The sequence below is a fragment of the Equus caballus genome, chromosome 6 (assembly GCF_041296265.1).
Source record: "Equus caballus isolate H_3958 breed thoroughbred chromosome 6, TB-T2T, whole genome shotgun sequence".
NCBI lineage: Eukaryota > Metazoa > Chordata > Mammalia > Perissodactyla > Equidae > Equus > Equus caballus.
In genome coordinates, this window is record NC_091689.1 from 72,012,088 (window position 1) to 72,031,342 (window position 19,255).

At 37.0% G+C, this 19,255-nt stretch overlaps 1 protein-coding gene across 1 annotated transcript in view; it reads right to left on the minus strand.

Annotated features, from left to right (window-relative positions):
* Window positions 1–19,255, minus strand: part of SLC2A13 (solute carrier family 2 member 13) — a 332,739-nt gene that overhangs the window by 88,001 nt on the left and 225,483 nt on the right. The window contains exon 6 of the mRNA XM_070270126.1: window positions 15,151–15,271. Within this exon, the coding sequence (XP_070126227.1) occupies window positions 15,151–15,271 (121 nt within the window). The remainder of the gene's footprint in view (window positions 1–15,150; window positions 15,272–19,255) is intronic.

Below are 19,255 nucleotides of genomic sequence, written 5' to 3' on the forward strand. Positions count from 1 at the left end.
GAGTGAGAGAGAGAAATCAGTCCCTGGGGCCCCAGAATGATCTTTGATTTGGAAGCTGTGCTGTGTGATAGAGATGAAATGACAGAGCCCAGAAGTCATCTCCCTGTATATCATCACGTCCTTCGACGCCTGCAACTCTATTTAGTGGAATCGTGTGCTCTTACAACTAGAACCTGCCACACTGACAGGATTTCACAAAATTAAAAAGAATTCAAGGTGGATGAAACGAATAGGAATCAGTAAAGTGATGTCGGTGTGGGGGTGGGGAGTGTCAAAATACTAATATCAGCACACAGTGATTCTTCTCTTTAAGGAAAATATTCAGGTTCACATATAAAATTCATCTCCACAACTAGAGGAGGAAGCTAAGAAGAGAGTGGCTTTCATGGTCTTCATTTCCTCATCTGAGAGTACAGATATAGTCTAATTTGCCTGAAGGGTATTTCTTTGTAAGTGCATCTCATCTATATTTGCTTCTTGTCTTAAATTACTTTTTCCATATTCATGTATCTATGTAACAGAGGCCTTAAAAACAACACTCATCCAAAACAAACAAAACAAAATAAAAATTACAATTCAACTTGGATCAGATACTCATATTCAAAACTATGTGCTTAAGATTGTTCTGCTCTAAGGAAACTCTAGGTGGTGAACTGTTTAAAATATTTCAGAATGATTTTACTTTATCTTAAGCACTTGTTTTTATATCGAAGATGTTCTATGATGATCCTTAAAATGGCAGAAAAAGAATTTTCTGAGCTGAATAAATACAGGTAAATGAAAATGAATGAGCAAAATTTTTAAAAATCTTTAGGTCCCAAATAGACTACAATTCACAAAAAAAGATTTCTCAGAAAAAGAATTTCAATTTCAGTGAATGAAGGAAAACACAGAAACATAGGTATTTTTAGATATACTGCCCTTTAATCATAGGAATTATTGTCCTCTTCCCAAAGGGCGTTTGACACCCTCTCCAGGCAGTAGGAGCAGCCCACTGCTTGAGTGGTACATTTCAGAACAAAGAGCGGAGTGGTTAAGGGCTGGGTTCTTAATTAAAGCTCAGTTCTACTGTCTGCCAAACCACATGAAATTCTGTAATTCACTTAACTTCTTTAAGCCTCAGCATCATTAGTAAAATTGGGGAAATAATAGCATCAACCTCAGTTTTGCTGGAGGATAAAGGAGAATCCATGTAAAGCTCTTAGCACAATGCTTGGAACAAAGGTGATTATATAATAAATCGTGGCTGCCATGACTATTCCTTTTCAATAAATGAGCAAATATTTTACTCATATATGAAAAAGGGCAGCTGTTTTACTGGTTTACAAGACCTAAGAAATAGGACAAATGAAAGAGATTTTAATGGTTCTTTCTCTATTGCAAAGCTGAAGGCAAATTAGTTAAGAGGGTCATATTTTTTGTCACTGCAAGAAATGCTGCAAATATGACCTTAGACTTTTAATCACTATAAAGAGAACTAAACCATGAAAATGGGTAGAACCCTATCTGGTCAATTAACTTATCCTTTCTGCTGTCAAGCAGAACCACTCACAAATGGCCCATAAAGTTAACACATTGCCTATCTCTACTGATGTGTCAAAGACTGCTACTAGTTTATCCCTATATCCATTTTTTGCTTCCTCCTTTGTAAGAGAATCAATTCTTAACTGGGATCATTACATCCCCCGGTTCTTCTTCCAACTGCTAAATAAAATAATATATTTCCCAGTCTCCATTACAACTGGATACGGCCATGGGGCTAACTCTGGCCTCTGAGAAGTACCGTGTGGGATTTCAGAAAGACTTCAAAGGAAGCTGATTGAGCTTGGAAGCATTGCTCCTTCTACATTTTCTCCTTCTGGCCTGATCCAGACGTGACTGTGGAGCTCCTGCAGCCATCCTGGACCATCCTTGTGAACTTGTGAAGAATACTTATGTGAGAACAGCAAAAAGACAGGAGCCTGGATCCCTCATGATGCTAGGTCTAGCACATTTGTTCCAACTCCCTACCTTTTAATTTATTTTACATGAGAGATAAAGAAACTTCTTTCTTGTTTAGGCCATTTATTTTGGGTTCTTCTGTTATATATAGCCAAACACAATACCTAACTGATACAAGAATATTTTTTTAAATGTTTGACATATTTTTGCTCATTTCTAAATATATTCTAAAATATCAGCTTCTACTCAAGTTCCGACATCTCTCTAAAGATATGAGACTTGGGTATGGGTTTAAAAAGTAAATAAAAGCCATTCTAAGTTAAAGCCAACTCCTGACAAGAGGCTGTTTCTCATATCTTGTTTCCCTAAGAGCTGGGACAATAACTAGTAAATGGTTAGTATTCAGTAACGTAGGCCTTAGAGAGATGGAAAAGTGGGGAAGTGTCCCTAATAGTGTCTCTGTACATACAACTGATTGCGAATCTGTAATACTGATTCTCCCCAGGGCTTTAGTCAATGTTTAGAGGTGAATGGGGCATTTAACAAGCACACTGGTTCCTTCAAGCTACGCGGACACCACAAAAGGTGACCTAAAAAAATCTCTGAGTTAATGCCTCACTCCATTAATCTCACCCACCCAAGAATGGCCGAGCCTCCATGGCAGAGCACTGCCTCTTATCTTCGAGACTTGAGCTCGGTACTGACAGTGACGGTGAGTGCTCTAGCTTGTCAAGGTTATTTTGCTTTGTGATTCTGTTTTTCGAGGTGCTCATGACGCTATCTGTCTTACCTCAGCACCTCCCTGACTGAGGTGGTAAATTGATCCTTTATGACTCTTCCTTATAGGGTAACTTCTTTTTTTAGTGCTACAATTCTGTTGCTCCGATTTCTCTCTGACAGGATAATTACCAAGTTTGTCTCTCTCAGAGTTGCACAGATTCATGTTTACTTGAGTTTCATTTATGTGTAAATTTCTTAGCTTTTTCTAGAGTATGTTCAATTTGTTGCTTTCGTCTTTTAATACTTTAATCTTCAAAGACCTTGTAGATCCTCAGTTACATTCTGAATTATATGGCCATTCTCCTCTTTTTTTTTTTTTCCTGGTTAGATTTCAAAGCTCTACTGATTTTTTAAAAAATATTCTCTTGGGGGTATGATTTTTTCTCCTGTTTTTGTTATTAGTATCTATAATTTTACTTTAGTCCTGCAGTTTAAAATCTTTAGATTCTTGTGTCTTTCCACATCTTCCTTGATAACTCAATTCAAATTGAGTTTATCAGAACAAAACAGACAAGTGCTGAAAGCCAAATGCACGAATCCAATCATATGGAAATGAAGCATCATCAGAGTATCTCCAGACTTGAAGAGCTGTTTACAGGGTACTGCAAGGGGCTTGTTCCAGAACCTTCCATTAGCTGAGGTAGGCATAAGATTGACAGAAAAATCTCTTATTGAATTTCCAGATCAGTTTATGTAATTATTGCAGTTACAGAGGAAAATATACAAGCCAAAACCACAGTCATGCACATATCAGGTCTCAGGCCCTGGTTAAATCAGTAAACAAGTACCTTATATAAGATACGATGTTAGTTGCTAGGTATATAAGACACAAAGAAGAGAAGAAAAAGAATGAAAGAGAAAAAACATAATTTCTGCTCTCAAGTCACAGATTCCTATTTCGGAAGACAAGCCGTAAAAACTGAGTAGTTAAACAATATTAACAAATAACATTACAAGTCATTCCAGTCACCAAGACCTGACCGCATCTCATCCCTTGACTTGAGGTCTTAACTTAAACTCTTAATGGTTTGCTCTTCTACCATCTCCACTCTGCTGCCAAGGTGACCTTTGTAAACACAAATCTGATAATGATAGTCTTCTTAATAGCTTCACATGATCTCTTTTTTTTTTTCAATGAGAGAGTTAAAAATCCTTATTACCGGTACAGGTGACTTCTTATAATTTAAATTCTTAACAGGCTCTTCAGGTTTATTTCCTACCATTTATTACTTTTGTTTAGAGCTCACCCCTTGGTTCCCAAATGGAATTGTAGGTAGCATCCATTTTCTGAAAAGTTACCTGGAATTCAATGTCTGAAAGTGTGAGAGACATCTGCTAACAGAGGACCCACCGTGGGAGCCTTCCATGGGAACCAGGGGCATTGATCCAGGGTCTTCTTTCCAGAGGCCTCTACCCCTCTGCCTCAGGGATGGGAAAGTCCCTGCTCTTTAAACTTCTGGACTAGCCTCTGACAGACACCTGAAGCAGGGTATGGAAAGGATACCGGGGCTGGGGAGACTCTCTATCCTTCTCAGCCACCACAGCAGAGGCCACCATGAGGGTGGGGCTTTGGCTGTTCTCCTCCACAAACTCAAGGGACTCCTGGTGAAGCTGGCCACATGGCCACCCATCTAATGGAGGCAGGGGATGAGGGGTGATCATCCCAGGCCACGGGAATGATGCTCACTTGTGTGCTGACCGTGACTGGCAAGCAAGTTCCCTCTGCTTGGGAAAGGGAGAAAGAGAAAGGGAAAGGAGGTAGTTTCAGACCCTTGGAGGTGGAAAACCAACACAGCTCTGCTAAGCAAAGCATAAGCATAACAGGTTTTCACAAAAGTTGGTAACTATGCTACACGGAAGCACATGGAGAAAAACCCAGTCACACTAGATGTATCAAATGAAAAGTCAGGGAATGAAGAACAGATCTGTATTATCAGCTACCTAATAATATGGTATCCTTAAGACATGCGGAGCTTTGAGACCACTGATCACTGCAAATTAAGTACCCTTACACAGTTTAAAATAAATTTTCAACATTTCCCTTCCAAAAATGATGGAATCATGTATTTCACTGTGTCAAGAATCTAAAAGAATGATATTCTTTACCCTTATGTTAAATATGGATTATAGGCAACTGTAAAAGCATCTGTCTCTTCCACAAACTGAAATTTCTCTGAGGATGGGAACAATGTCTCATCTGTCTTTTATCCTGTCATCTCAGAACAGGGGACACTGGGAGATGTTATACTGAATCCCTTTGCCATCACAGGGAGAAGCACAGTATAGGAAGGACCGTAATACAGGGGTACGGGGGTTTGGGTAAGGTAAGATGTGTAAGGTGGTTATTAAGTATCTAATCCTACTCGCTACAAAGTTTGTATAAAATAAGTAGCTCAGTAAATAACAGTGTTTTGATCAGACATTCAGTCACATGGGTTAGTGTTTTCATGGGAAATAACTTAGTCCGTGAGAAAAAAATAAAAAATAAAAATAATCAGTCTCTGGAATTGTTCTGGGATATTCTGGTCAAATTTCCCTTTAGGGGCCTAAAGCCCTCTTAACATCACCATACAAACTGTGACCATAATCAACTGCTCCTGAGTAAGTCAGACTAAAATTCACATGTACTTTCCAGAGTGCAACAAATGAAACTTAAAAGGTTACACGATTCCTATGCAAAATCTGTGTCAAGAAATTATTGTCTTGCTCAATGTTTTCATGCTGCTTTAAAGGAAAAAGGGGACTGGTCCACCGAATGTACCTCAAAGAAGACAACAGACCTACGGCTGACCAAGACTACTGCCCATTATTTTTTTGTAGGAAATAATAAAAAGGGTCCAACTATCTTGCCCACCTGAAGCAACCGCCTAGTTATGCACCCCAAGAATGGCGCTGAGTTATAGGCAACTGCCTCTGTGTCTACTGTGCTCCCTCTGCGGGGGTCCAGAACTAGACGTACTTTTTGGAAAACAAAGAAATCTCACCTTACCAGCAGAAGGCTGAAGCAATGTAAGCAATATCTAAGTGTTGCTCGGCATTATCATGGAAAGAGAACGATGGTTACAGTCCAGTCTCTCTATGACTGATGTCCTGGTCAGTGTCTTAAAACTTCTAACTTATTTCTTTTTAAAAATAAATTAAAAAAATCAAAAGTAAGAACCAAAAGCGAGCCTAGAAGAATGAAGGGAGTCATATCCAATTCTGACAAGGTTCTAAAGCAGGGATTTATAAACGATTCTCCCAGAAGTCAGCAAGGTCTTTATTCAGGCCACTATAGCATGGCGTTTAATTAGTAGCTTCTATTTTGCCAGGACCAGAGTTGCTGAGAAGATGAAGTCATTGGAAGTGACTTTAAAGAAAATAGTTCTGTAATCTCTGTTTGTTTAGGAATCTGTACATGAACCCAGCACCTCATCTGTTACATCACAAACCTTGGCTGCTGAACACCTCTGAAGGAGTTTTAACGTTACTTCAATCAAACGGCACACTTAGTTGGGGTAGAATTTCATGAAGGTGTCTCTGGTTTTAGCAATTTTCATCACTTGGTACTTGATTTTCAGGGGAGTGTTTTGTTAAATAAAAACTTAGCATTTAGGGGCTGGCCTGGTGGTGTAGTGGTTAAGTTCACATGCTCCGCTTCGGCGGCCTGGGGTTTGCTGGTTCAGATCTCCGGCACAGACCCAAGCCTCGCCTGGCAAGCCATGCTGTGGCAGGAAGCCCACACATAAAGTAGAGGAAGATGGGCATGGATGTTAGCTCAGGGCTAATCTTCCTCAAAAAACAAAACAAAATAAAACTTAGTATTTAAATAACTGGCATTTAAACATGTGGAACTTAAAACCCTTCCCTTTGCTTTTTAGGTAATTGATACTTGGAGTCTCTTTAGAACACTGCTCAAAGAATCTGTAATATTGACACATACTCAAAGAAAAGCCATTAGTTTGACTAAGGGGGGTGTTGGTGGAGAGAACAAAATGGCTCCGCAACTTGCCAGTTACACCACTCTAGGCAAGTTACATAAACCCTCTGAGCCTTATTTTCTTATCCATAAAATTAGATAATAACAGCATCTTCCTCTTAGGGAAGTTTAAGGATGAGATGATATCCAACAACGCCTGCATACAGTAAGGAATTAACCAACAGAAACTATTAATATTTTCAAATAAAAAGCAGGCCTGGAATTATGGTCCATCTATCTTCCCAGGTTTATCATCTGGAGTTGCTTAACCCCCACTGAATATCCATAAAACTGACCTGCCCAAACCCCTTTTCTCTCATTCTTTCCCTTTAACATTTAACCAGTCTACCCCTAATCATACCTCCACAGATAGCTTCGTCCCAAGCTCACATTACGCAACAACTTCAGACTCTCCTTATCTTTCTCTGGGGCTGCCAAATATATACTGGCTCCCTCCAACATACATCCCAAAATTCATGCAGAAAACTCTTCATAAAGCTCAGATTTGATCATGTTACTCCCCTGCCTGATGCTGTGGAATGGTTTCCCTCTACCACCGTCTTGACCTAGTATTTAAGGCCCTGCCTTTCCCTCTGCCTCATCTCGCCACTGGTACCCCTTTCTCCAGCAGTATCAACTTTATAATTCCCTGAAGAGCAAATCTGTTCCAACGTCTCTGTCTTTGCACAGGTTGCTCTCATGCCCTGGGATGCTTGTCCACTTTCACTGGTCTGAGAAGCTCCTACTCACCCTTGAAGAATTGGATCAACCTCATTTCTTTGTGAGGGCTTCTGAACGTCAAACCCATAAACTTGGATGAGAAAAAAATTATATTTGTATTTCATTAACCTTTTACTGAAATTTAGCATTTCCTTCTATTCTGAATGTAGGCGATAAACTACTGACAACAACAGAAATCACATATTTTCATATCCCATTATAGTAGTTGGAGAAATCTCAAAATACTCTTTATATTCAGCATGGTTTTGAAACTATGGTATGAACTCTGCAGCTAGATCTGTTATGTTAATGAAGAAGTACGGACATTACTATATAACAAGCTTATTTAAAAAAAAAATATTTTGGCAAGCAGATTTCAACATAATTGATTTCCTTTGTACTCCTATATAATTTATTTAATGCAGGTAAAAACAACACTCTAAGAAGGGGTCCAGAACAATGTGAAAGTTAAGAACCCTCATGTGTGAAGCCTTCTGTGATGGCCCCAGGAGAAATAAATTATTCCAGGGCATGCTCTGATACATTTATCAGCCTCTATCACACTGCTCTGCAATTATTTATCTCTATCCTTCTCCCTCCTAGCTGTGAGCTCCATGTGGAATAGGCTTCTTTTTCTTCCTCTAATCTCAATATCCCCTGACCCACAGCAGCTCTCAAAAATGTTTATGAGAAGAATGAACTGACTACAAATGTGTATAAATATTTTTTCCTAAAGTGCTGTATTCTTTGATTGTTAAACTGTGTAGAATCACACACAATCAATTGCTGATTGTCTGCTTCCAAAACCAGATTGTTTAGGTTACGTGCTTTCATTTTTCTAGTCTTTCAATTTATTCACCATATAACCTGGATGTTATAATCCAAGAGGCATGTGTCATGCTATCTTGTTTTTTTACTTATTAATATTAAGAAAACAGTCTTTTGTTAATACCATGCAAGAATATAAAAAATTCACTAAAGCATTACCTGAGCAACCCATGACTTGTTGCATGCCCAGAGTTCTTCAAGCCTAAAGTGCTACATGTGCTGGCATGCCTACAAAAGGTACCACTAGTCATGCTCTAGCCACGACTAGAAGTAAAGGCCAAGCACTGAAGAAAGAAAGTCTTGGAAACGTCCTAAATCATCAACTCTCTTATAGCAGCAAAGTTCTAGGATAAAAATTACACTAAAATTTCCTAGTCAGCACCATCTACCTTCTTTTTTCAAAACCATCCATCCATCCATCTATGCATCTACTCACTCAACCACCCAGCCAACCAAAATAATATTTTCTAAAGTTACTTTCACTGAACAGATTCTTTTAACCAGGTTGCTATGCTTTGTGTTAAAAATAAATCAAAATGTTGGTCTACAGCAATAGGTATTTTTCAACCACTCAGACAGGGAAAGCATACCAGGGGCTATGTAACATGCTTTTACAATGCGATGGAAAACCCTGTAATTTAACAAATTGGAACGTTTAAATGTTAATATCTAAGCTGCTTTCATCATTCATTCAATATCATGATTTACAAGAAGGTGATCTTCAGTTTATTTAAACTTAATAAGAGAACAGTTAAGTTTTTTTAGGAATTTTATTTATTACTTATTATCTGTAAAGTTTTCTAGGCCTTTATTATAAAGAAATACACCCGTGGTTATGATTATCATCCACTGCTATCACAGTACTGGATAATATATTCCTTTTGTTTACATAGAACAAAATAGGGATGATATTCTGAAGTAGATTGACTTGAAATATGAACAAAACTCCAGGTTGATTTTATTTATTCATTGCAATGACCAGAGTTCTAGAATGAGAATACAGGTCCTTATGGGTTATCAGAGATACAGGTTTTTCCCTTTATCTTTTTATGTTACTTCAGACCTAAATAGATAAGTTCAGAAGAGCTTTGCTCAAAAGTCTTTTGAGTTCAAGTTGGAATGAAAACGGCATTTCAAACAAGAGTATAAGTGACAGCAAATATTAAGTATTATTCCTATTATGTGATTTCTGTATTTAACTGGAAAGCAAAGGAAAGGGTCTCCCCATTTATACCTCTGGAATCGTGTTTCTAAGAAGTGGTCTACAGTGAGGTTTCAGATCCCTGGACTCCTCCTACCTGAGTGCTATCCTAACTATGTGTAAAGCATTTGTTCTTGTATGTCAACCATGCAATCACTCAGCTCTGTCACTCCTCACCCAAAATATCTTGAGTTTATCTCCACTGCCACTGGCAAAGATGCATTATTTCCTCTTGCCTAGGCTGCTGAGTTCTTTTACTGATCTCCCTTCATCATCCTTCGTCCTTCTCTAATCAATTCTCCACTCTGCATCCAGAGTAATCTTTTAAAAACAGAAGTCTGATTGTCATTCTCATTTTATCACCCTTTAAAGGCTTCTCAATATTCTAAGATGATGTCCAAAATTCTCAGTTTTGAGGTCTTGGCATTGTCTGTCACTGGCCTGCCATCCAGTCTATCTTTGTGCCATTCTCTTGCTTGCTTGCTATGACCCAGGCTCATTGGTAAGTTCCTTGAAGAAGCCATACTCCTTGCTTAGGTCCTGTACACATGATGTTCCCTCTTCTTGGAATGCCCTTCCCCCACTCTTTGCACACTTAAACTGAAGTCCTCCTTTTTGTTGTTCAGGCTTCCCAAGAAGTACTTCTTGACTGTGGAAAACAAAGTTTGAGTAGGGGATCTTGCCACTGTAGGGGCTTTGCAGGCCCTTGGCCAAAAGCCCACGCATCAAGAGAAAAAGGTCATGAAGTACTCAGTGAATATGCCCCAGAAGTGGCCAACTTCCTCCGAGAATCTCTTCCACCATCCTCCTATCCAGGTGTTAAATTCAGCACTGGCTATTTAAGTGCTTGCAAAAGACATGTACATCTCTTATTTGGAGATAAGGGAACATGATAAGGTTCTGTGGGCTTTTGGTTTGAACTCTCATTTTCCCTTTCTCCAAATTTATGTACATTTATCTTCATCTGAAATAGGTCTGTGGATATGATTTAACAGATATATTTTCTTCTGTTGTTTTATTAATACTAAACACAAGGCATATTAGCCTATACTATCTGGCCAAAAAAAATTAAAAGAGGTTAATTTTAAAGGAAATCAGAAAGTGGCAAACAAAATTCGACAAAAACGGAAAGTTTCACTCACAGAGTAATACTACATTCATCATCAAATTGCTAAGAATTACTAGAAATAAACACATTATCAGTCAGCAGGATGCCAAATACTAGGAAAAAACAGGAGCTAACAGGGTTTCTGTACATTTCTAAGGTTGCATCAAAGTTTTATGATGGAATCTAACAGCCTTACAGTGCCAATGCCAATGATGTGTGTTAAATCACACAAGATTAGCAAAAGGAGAAAAATGCAGTGAATGCAAAATTATTTTTATTGTAAATGAACTCTGAAGGGACTAACTTTAATTAGCTAGGTGTATACAGTTCCGTAAAACTAGTGTCACTGCCATAGGGAAGTCTAAAGACGAAGCAACAGTTTGTGGATTTGGATGTCTGGAAACTTCATCTGGAGAGGAAAACGTGAAATTATTACTCTACAGAAAAAGAACCACATTGATTATTTTTGAACTCTTGGTTTAACAATGTTCAAGAAGAAAAAAAAAAAGAAATGAAAGGAAGCTGGCAGTTAAAACAAACTGAAGCATTGTGGTAGTAGTTCTTAAATGGAAGATGGACTGGAATCACCTGGAGACGCGTTTCTAACCTACTCTCCACTGTCCTGGTAAGGCAGATCTGTGGGAGTGGGATGGAGGTTTAGATACCTCCTCAGATGATTCTAGGTAAGACTCTAAATTGAGAAATAGTAATCGGAAAAAGAGCAATGAATTAGAGGCACAGTCCCTTTTGTCAATTCCTACTAAAATGTAGTAATGGCCTCATTCAATTACCCCATTTCATTTCCATGATCTATGCTACCTGGTTGCTCATAGTTAATCAATTACTTATTTTTAATTCCTATTGACTTGTCTCTCTTAAACATATCTAGAATCTGCCTACCTGTTCTTCTCCAATATCACCACCTTAGTCCAGGCAACCATCATCTCTCTCATAGAAGCTCTAATAACCAGTCTCCCTGCATCAGCATGTGCCCTGTGTGCACCCCCACCCCAGAGAGAAAGTTCAGAATAGAAAATCTGGTCAAGTCACTATTTTGCTTAAAACTCCCCATGGGTTCATATTCCTGGACTGAAGATCATGACCTCTGAGGTTCTGCATGATCTGGCTCTGGCCTCCCTTACCAGCCTTCTCTTATTCTTCTCTAAGCCATCAGCCTTCTCTCAGTTCCTTGCACTTGCCAAGTTCCTTACTGCCTTGCACAGTCTTTGCACCTGCTATCTCTTCTGCCTGGTACACTCTTCTCCCCATTTCAGAGCTCAGTTCAAACATCTTATCCTCAGGGTAGTCTTCTCCAAAGATGGGAAAGACTTCTACCCATCATCCCAATGTCATCTCTTACTATAGGCTTTATTGATTAAAACAATGACTATAATATTTATTGAGTGCTTATTATGTGCCAAGCACTGTTTTATGTGCTTTGCATACATTAATTCATTTTTACTACAATCCTGTGAGTGGGTGCTCCATAAATATTTTTAACTGCATGCATGCATGCGTGAATGAATGAGATGAGATGAAAACCCTAGGGCAAGGGTACCTTGAAATTCTACAACTGTAAACTTTAAGAAATATCTGTTTACTTTGAAAGGTTTTAGGGTAGTAATTTACATATACTAAGATCACATTTCTAAATAATAAAATGTCAAGGATTTGAGGGAAGCGTTACCTAGGAAAGGTTTGAATCCTCAAAGCTTGGATAGCTTTCATAAGAAAATATGTTTAATTGGATACAAAAGGGATAGTACATTAGTAATTTGAGAACGTGGGGCTGAAAGTGATATTAGGAGTATGAGTGTGTATATTCTTACACAGATATATGATTCAGATGATACCCACACTAGAGTTATTTCTCCTAGCCACAGTTGGTACCTTGTGACAGCTTTTATTCAGGTGGCTGCACATTTTCTATAGCAACTTTTATCCATCCTTATCTTTGTCCAATTTTATCTGCTAAAAAGAGCAGATCTGAAAGACGTTCTTTCATAAATTCAGTTCATAAAAATCTAACCAGGCCTTGGAATAAAACATCATCAATTAAAAAATTAAAATATTCTAAAAAGGGGAAGTTCTCACTGAAAATTATTTAGGGTAGTCAATCTCTTGGGTTCAAAGTCTTTTGTGACCCCAACCTACAGTATTTTGGGCCCTAATCTACAATAGTGCCTGCTATACAATCAATACTTACCGAATTAAAATAAAGAACCATTGTTCTTGAACCATTCACTTTCTCAAATCTTCTCCGCTACTCTAGTCAGAATGGATTACATATTCATCACTTTAGTCTAAAGATTTCTGTAAGTGGAAGTGCTGAGTCAATGGGCAAAGGAATTTAACTTTTATTGGGCAGAACTACATTACTTTCCAAAATGGAGAAAAAGTTACACTCCTAACAATAGTATACAATGTTCTTAAGATAGATATTAAACCAACTCCCTTTTTAAATGTTGTATTTGCTCAATTTTCCTATATGGATCATTCCATGGGGAAAGCATATCACCTCCATTTACAGTACGAACATTACTCATTTTAAGGTACTATAAACAGGACTTTTGCATGCTTATCTTAATGGAAGAGGAAACGTGCATGGATAGTTTTAACAAGAAAAATAGCAAGGGGACTGCAGGCGTATTTTATAAAATTACTCAGACTATAAATACTTACCGTCAAATTCCCACAAAGCCTAATATGTTACTTGAAAGAAGGCACACAATAAATAATTGTTTTGCATACTTATTGACTTGCAAAGGACATCTAAAATTTGGTTCTCTTTTCAAAAATTGCTGCCCATTTTTTTTGATAAAAATACAATTAGACTGTACCACTTCTCTCATTCCATTACAATTTTATATTGAAATATTAGGTAGGTGATAATAACTTAGAAGGATCAGGAGGATTAATAGATTGATGATCATAAATGGCTGTGCAATGAGCTACACTAGGGCAATAAATATTTTAATTTAAACTTTAAAAGTCAATGTCAGGAAGATTATTTCATTATGTGAATCATTAAAAACTTAGTCATACCTTTCCAGTGTCAAAAGTTCAAAAAAATTTTTTTTTCATACTCTCTGGCTGACTTTCTGCCTTTAGCTGACCCAATACTATATCAGTCTTATTCTGAATCTAAACTGTTAAGTCAGACATCAGATCTAGAGAGTATTCTATATTGCTCAAAGAGCAATTTTTTAAATAAGTTTTTAGAGGTAACTGTTAAAAACATTTTACTTAAAATATCCATCAAGAAAAACAAAAGTAGAGCACGCATAATTCTGGCAATGGCCCTACCATCTTTCTAGCAGTTGAGGTGGGATGTCCAAAGAAAGTAAAGATCATTGCATCCAGAAATAGTCTAAGCTAAGGTTAACTTCTTTTATTAAGATATATTTAAGTATTCTTTAAAACAAGATAAAGACTATAAAAAAATCAGTAGGCCAATAAATAAATAAAATAAATAAATCTTATTCATTAGCAAGAGAAAGGAGGAGCTATAACTGCTCATTTCCAATGGCAAGTGGATATCACAATTTGGGGCCGGAAAGGCATCATAATACATATCTTCCTCATTGTTGTAATGAGAAGCCACCATAAATCAAGCTCAATAAGAAGCTCCAAGTAGAATTTAGTTTATCAATGTAATGTTTTAATTTCATATAGAAGTATCTGACTAAAAATTAATAAACCATTTACCTATTAATAAATTAATAACATCATTTACCCACTGATTTCAGACTTGTGTCCATCTAATTGATGCTGGAAGAATATAATTTTTTGTTTTTAAAGCTAGGTTTTGTTCTGTCCATATGTTTTAAGAGGGTTTCTAGCCTTTTCAACCACTAAAATGAAGTAAGAAACTTGGAAACTGCTACCAAATATATGAACTGATCTGTTCAGTCATGAAATCTTTAACTAATTCCTTTCTGCATTCTCCAGTCCATCTGTCTTCCCATTCATCCATGTCTCCATCCACCTCTCACACGGTGTGTATGGCATTACACTGAACAAGCTCTTAAACTTGCAGCTGGCCCCTAGAACACATTTTACTCTCTTCTACCACCTCTTTCTACTTTCTTATCCTCTGAAGAACCCTAGTGGTGAGAAGAAACTTTCTTTTCTGCTTAAACGAATGAAGAGATACCTATGGAACTCAGAGAAGATCAATTAATAGAATTATTAATTAATTAATAGAATATCCAGATGATAATCAACTATATCAGACATGTACTTCATGAAAAAGTTTACTTACTGATTAAAGTCATTTATTTCACCTGGAATGCAGCTGTCACTGAGTTATATATGATCTAAAATAGTTTTACAGCCATTTCTGCTTAGATTCCGTAATGATCCCTACTTTTAATTTCCAGAGAAACATGACCAAAACTGTGTCGAACAACTCATTTGTCCTTGAGCACTTTCACCCCCATGTCTTTGCACATACTGTTCCTCTTCCTGGTAGTCCCTCTCTACCACCTTTCCCACTTTCTTACCTCCCTTCATAAACAAGCTCCTACTCATCTCTCAAATTGTAGAAAAGTTAAAAGCAAATAAAAAAGTTACTGGAGTTAGGTTACGAAGGAGATCATAATGAAATCTCACCTGTATCTTGTGCAAGTAGCATTCTGACCTGACGGAGCTATCGGTTTAAAAGTGATGGGTGGGGAAACCTGGGCTGATAGCAGAAATCCCAAAGCAAGAATAATGAGTGCTACGGTGGTACCTAAAACAAACAAACAAAAGTTTTACATCAGAGAATAGTTGACAACATTCTTCCAAAGCAGACTGGGTTTGGCAAGACAAATCTCTGAAAAATACCTTGATCTATCTTTATTGGATTAAAAAATGCTCCCAATATATATACACAAATTATCAGAAAAACTCACTAACACATTCACTGTGAGTCACGACAAGAGTGAGATTCAAAACAAATACACTTGCTAGCCAAGCAGTAGATTGGTAATGATTTCCTAAAAACAAAAAAACAAACCGCCTTGCATTGCTGACGATCTCAAAATCAATTAATGTAACCAACGTTATTGAGTGCCTAATATGTCAGGAGGTACAGAAGGCAACAGATTTACACCAAGTGTTCCTTTCATTGCTAAGAAAATTGTTCTAATGGCATTTCATCATGTAAGACCCAAATCAGTAAACTAAAAAGTGACAAACTAAATATTTCAAAAGGAGTTGAAAGAGCATTTCTTACTAAAGAGTAGCATTTTCTTTTTGAAGACTTTAAGATGCCAGAAATGATATAACATTGTACAATCATGCTCCGCATAATGCGAATGACATTTTGGTCAATGACACACCATACATAAGTCAGTGGTCCCATAAGATTAGTACCATACAGCCTAGATGTGTAGTTGGGTTGGGACTGGGGTCAGGGTCAGGAACAGGGTTAGAGTTTGTGTAAGAATACTTTATGATGATTGCACAATGACAAAATCACCTAACAACACTTTTCTCAGAACGTATCCCTGTTGCGAAGTGATGTGTGACTGGGTTCGTCTTTCCTGTTAGTACTTGGAAGAGGAATTTTTGTCTTTGATCTTAGGGTATAGGAATAGTGATTATATATATTGCTGAAAAAGTTCATTTTTGAGTCCCTGAGAAACATCCTGATGGTAAATAACAAAGTTTTCAAATTTCTGACTATTGTTCCAGCCATTGTGAGGATAAACAAAAAGGGTCATGGGAAGAATGGACAAGGAAAATATGGCTGCGTTAATTTGTACAAGGTATTTGAAGGGGGCAGTATATTTAAAACATGGAATATAAGGAGGTCATTTATGTACTGTAAAGTTATTAAACTGGGAGGTAATTTAAGATATAACCAAAAATACTACTAAAAGAATGGATAAGAGAAGAACTGTGGGAAGCACTGGGGAAGTGCAATGGATCCTGTAACAGTCGAGGTGGTGCTGCTTAGGCTATAGGGGACGTGTCAAGATAAGCACAGTGGCTAAGTTCTAGCTTTGCTGTTTCTTGACTCTGCTCTTGGGCAAGGCACACAACATTTCCAAAATTCAGTTTTGTCTTCTATAAAATGGGGCTTTGTGAAAATATTCACCTGGCAGAATTGTAGTGAATTTTAAATATCATAATGTATCTGAAAGATTTTTGTAATGCTAGAAAATATTAGTTATTGAACTATCATTATCATTAGTAGCAGCATACTTTCAATATTGTAGAAAAAAGTTCAAGGAAGGGGAGGCTTGAAGGGAAAATCAGAAGTTTATTTTGCCGTACTGGGTCAAAAAAGCCATGAACCTAAAATCACTGTTTGTTTTCCCCTTGTTGGCTTAAAATTCAAACCAGAAATAGCAATAGTTTGAGGCATTACTTTTATCAAAGGATTATCAAGCCCTTAATTGGGAAACAGAAAAGAGGTCTGTCTCTCAGGAAGAGAGGAGATATATTAGGTCTGTTATGAAAACCATCCCTCTCTCCTCAAACACAACAAAACATGAATTTTACTGTTAATCTGTCTATCAAAGAACCTGAATCTCTAAGGATTTTCCCGAATTACTTCCACAGCATATTGTCATGGGACAGAGAAGACTTTTTTCAACCAGGAAACCTTGATACTTTAAGAAGTGAAGGAAAGATGATACTCTTCCTTCATAACACTTATTAAATAACCTGTCTCCATGATAAAATATAAACTCTAAGATGGTATATCTAGCACATACATATGTCCAATCCTAATGCCTGGCATACAGCAGATCCCAATAAGTACCGGTTGAATGGATGAATCATAGTACCACAGATTTTTGCAATATCAGCTATTTTTGAAGAAAACAAAACAAAACAATAGTCCTAAGTCTTAAGACTATGCAGTTGAGGTCAAGGGGTTGTGTGGTACACATACCCTAGCTGAGAGTTCTGCAGTACGGGCAATAGGACCCTTGCATCCACATCTAGAAACGTCCAACCCACCTGCAAAATATGGGGAATGGACCATTCTGGATACACAAAATTCCTAAAGAGCTGAAGGTTTACCCTTCTTAAGCACAAATTTATTTTTATTTTAACACATTTTTTTTTGAAATCTGTTAAAAATCACTATTTATACCCTGACCTTCTTTATTACATCTAGCAGTGTTTCTCCATCCCGGCTTCCTACGGGAAGCAAATGCTTGGGATGGACCTCAAACTCTGAATCAGAGTCTCTGGGGATCAGATATCTGAGTTTTAAACAGCTGCACAGGTGATTATGATGAGCAGACAGGGTCAAAACCCTTATGAGATGATAAATTTCTTAAGAGAAGGCAAAGGTATCTTACATGACTTTATGAAATAAATTTTAAAAGATCACTTAGTTCTGTCACACACTCACATACCTTTAAAACTTAAAACTACTTGAATTACCTATCTCCTTTCATTTAACAAGTTACAGATATTTTATCAGTCACTTGTTATTATTCAAAATAATTGTAGTTACTGTCAGATGAATCATGACTGCCACCTAGATTCGAGTCCAATACAACAAGACCTTGGACGAAAGGAGCTCCTCCAGTGTCCTGGGCAGTTTTCGCACATTCTTTATATTTCAAGAAAAGGGTCTCTCTTAACCAAGTATACTGTTACATTTTGGAATTCTGATATAATTTCCCTAACAAAGATGTTCTCCACAGGAAGTGAAGTGTGTTGGATAAGTGGCATTCTCAAAAATGTCTGATGTAATGTTACATTAACTACCTGGTGCAGGGGTTAGATTATTATTAAATACTCAGAAAAAACTAATTTCCCTTCCCATGACCCTAACAGAGCACACTATATGTGTGAAAATATCACCTGGGGAACATGCTTACAGTGCATTTGCTTCAGAACCTACCTTCAGAGATTCTAATTTAGCAGATCTGGGGTAGAGCCCAAGAATCCACATTTAAAAATAAATACCTCATGGTAATTCTGATGGAGACAGCTTGTGAGTGATGTTTTCTGAAATATTTCACTACCAAAATAACTGGGGGAAAATAACCCCGCGTTTCAGGCTTTCTGATTTATAAACAATAAAGCTACATAGATATAAACTTTCTTCTATTAAAAGAATCAAGAGGTTGTCATTAAATTTGCAATATTTACAGGAAAGACCAGTTCTCTGAACAAGCTTTGAAAATATTAAAAGTCAGAATACCACAAAATGTCCTACATTTAAAATTATTCAGGGACTATATAGTTTATATTTCTTTGTATAAAGAGTTTCTTTGTCTGGGTCTAGCTAAATACAATTTATTTGTAGTAATTTTTAAAGAATGAATACCTATTCAAAAAATTATTTTGATATGTTTTCCCACTGTTTTTAACCCAATGTAAGAAAATAAATCCTAATAAAAAGAGAAAATAGGGAATAAAACTGAATGAAAAGTTTAAAAATTCTAGGCTAATTTAAAAAATTTTAAATAGAACAGCGTTCTAATACTTAGCACTATTAGGCTATCAAATATATACCTACACACAAAGGAATAAAACAAAAACATTCAAATAAAAATGACTAATCCAGAATTAATTGGTATCGGAAAGCGAAATAAACATCTTCTGCGTGGGTCACATTGGAGTAATACTAATACACTAAACAAGGTTCTTTAAGAGTAAGTTTTCTTCTGTAGGTGGTCAGTATGTTCTATTTAATCAGTTAAAAACCAGAACTACAGAAAGAGGACTATTTATATCCATATGTACAAGGAAAAGAGGAGAG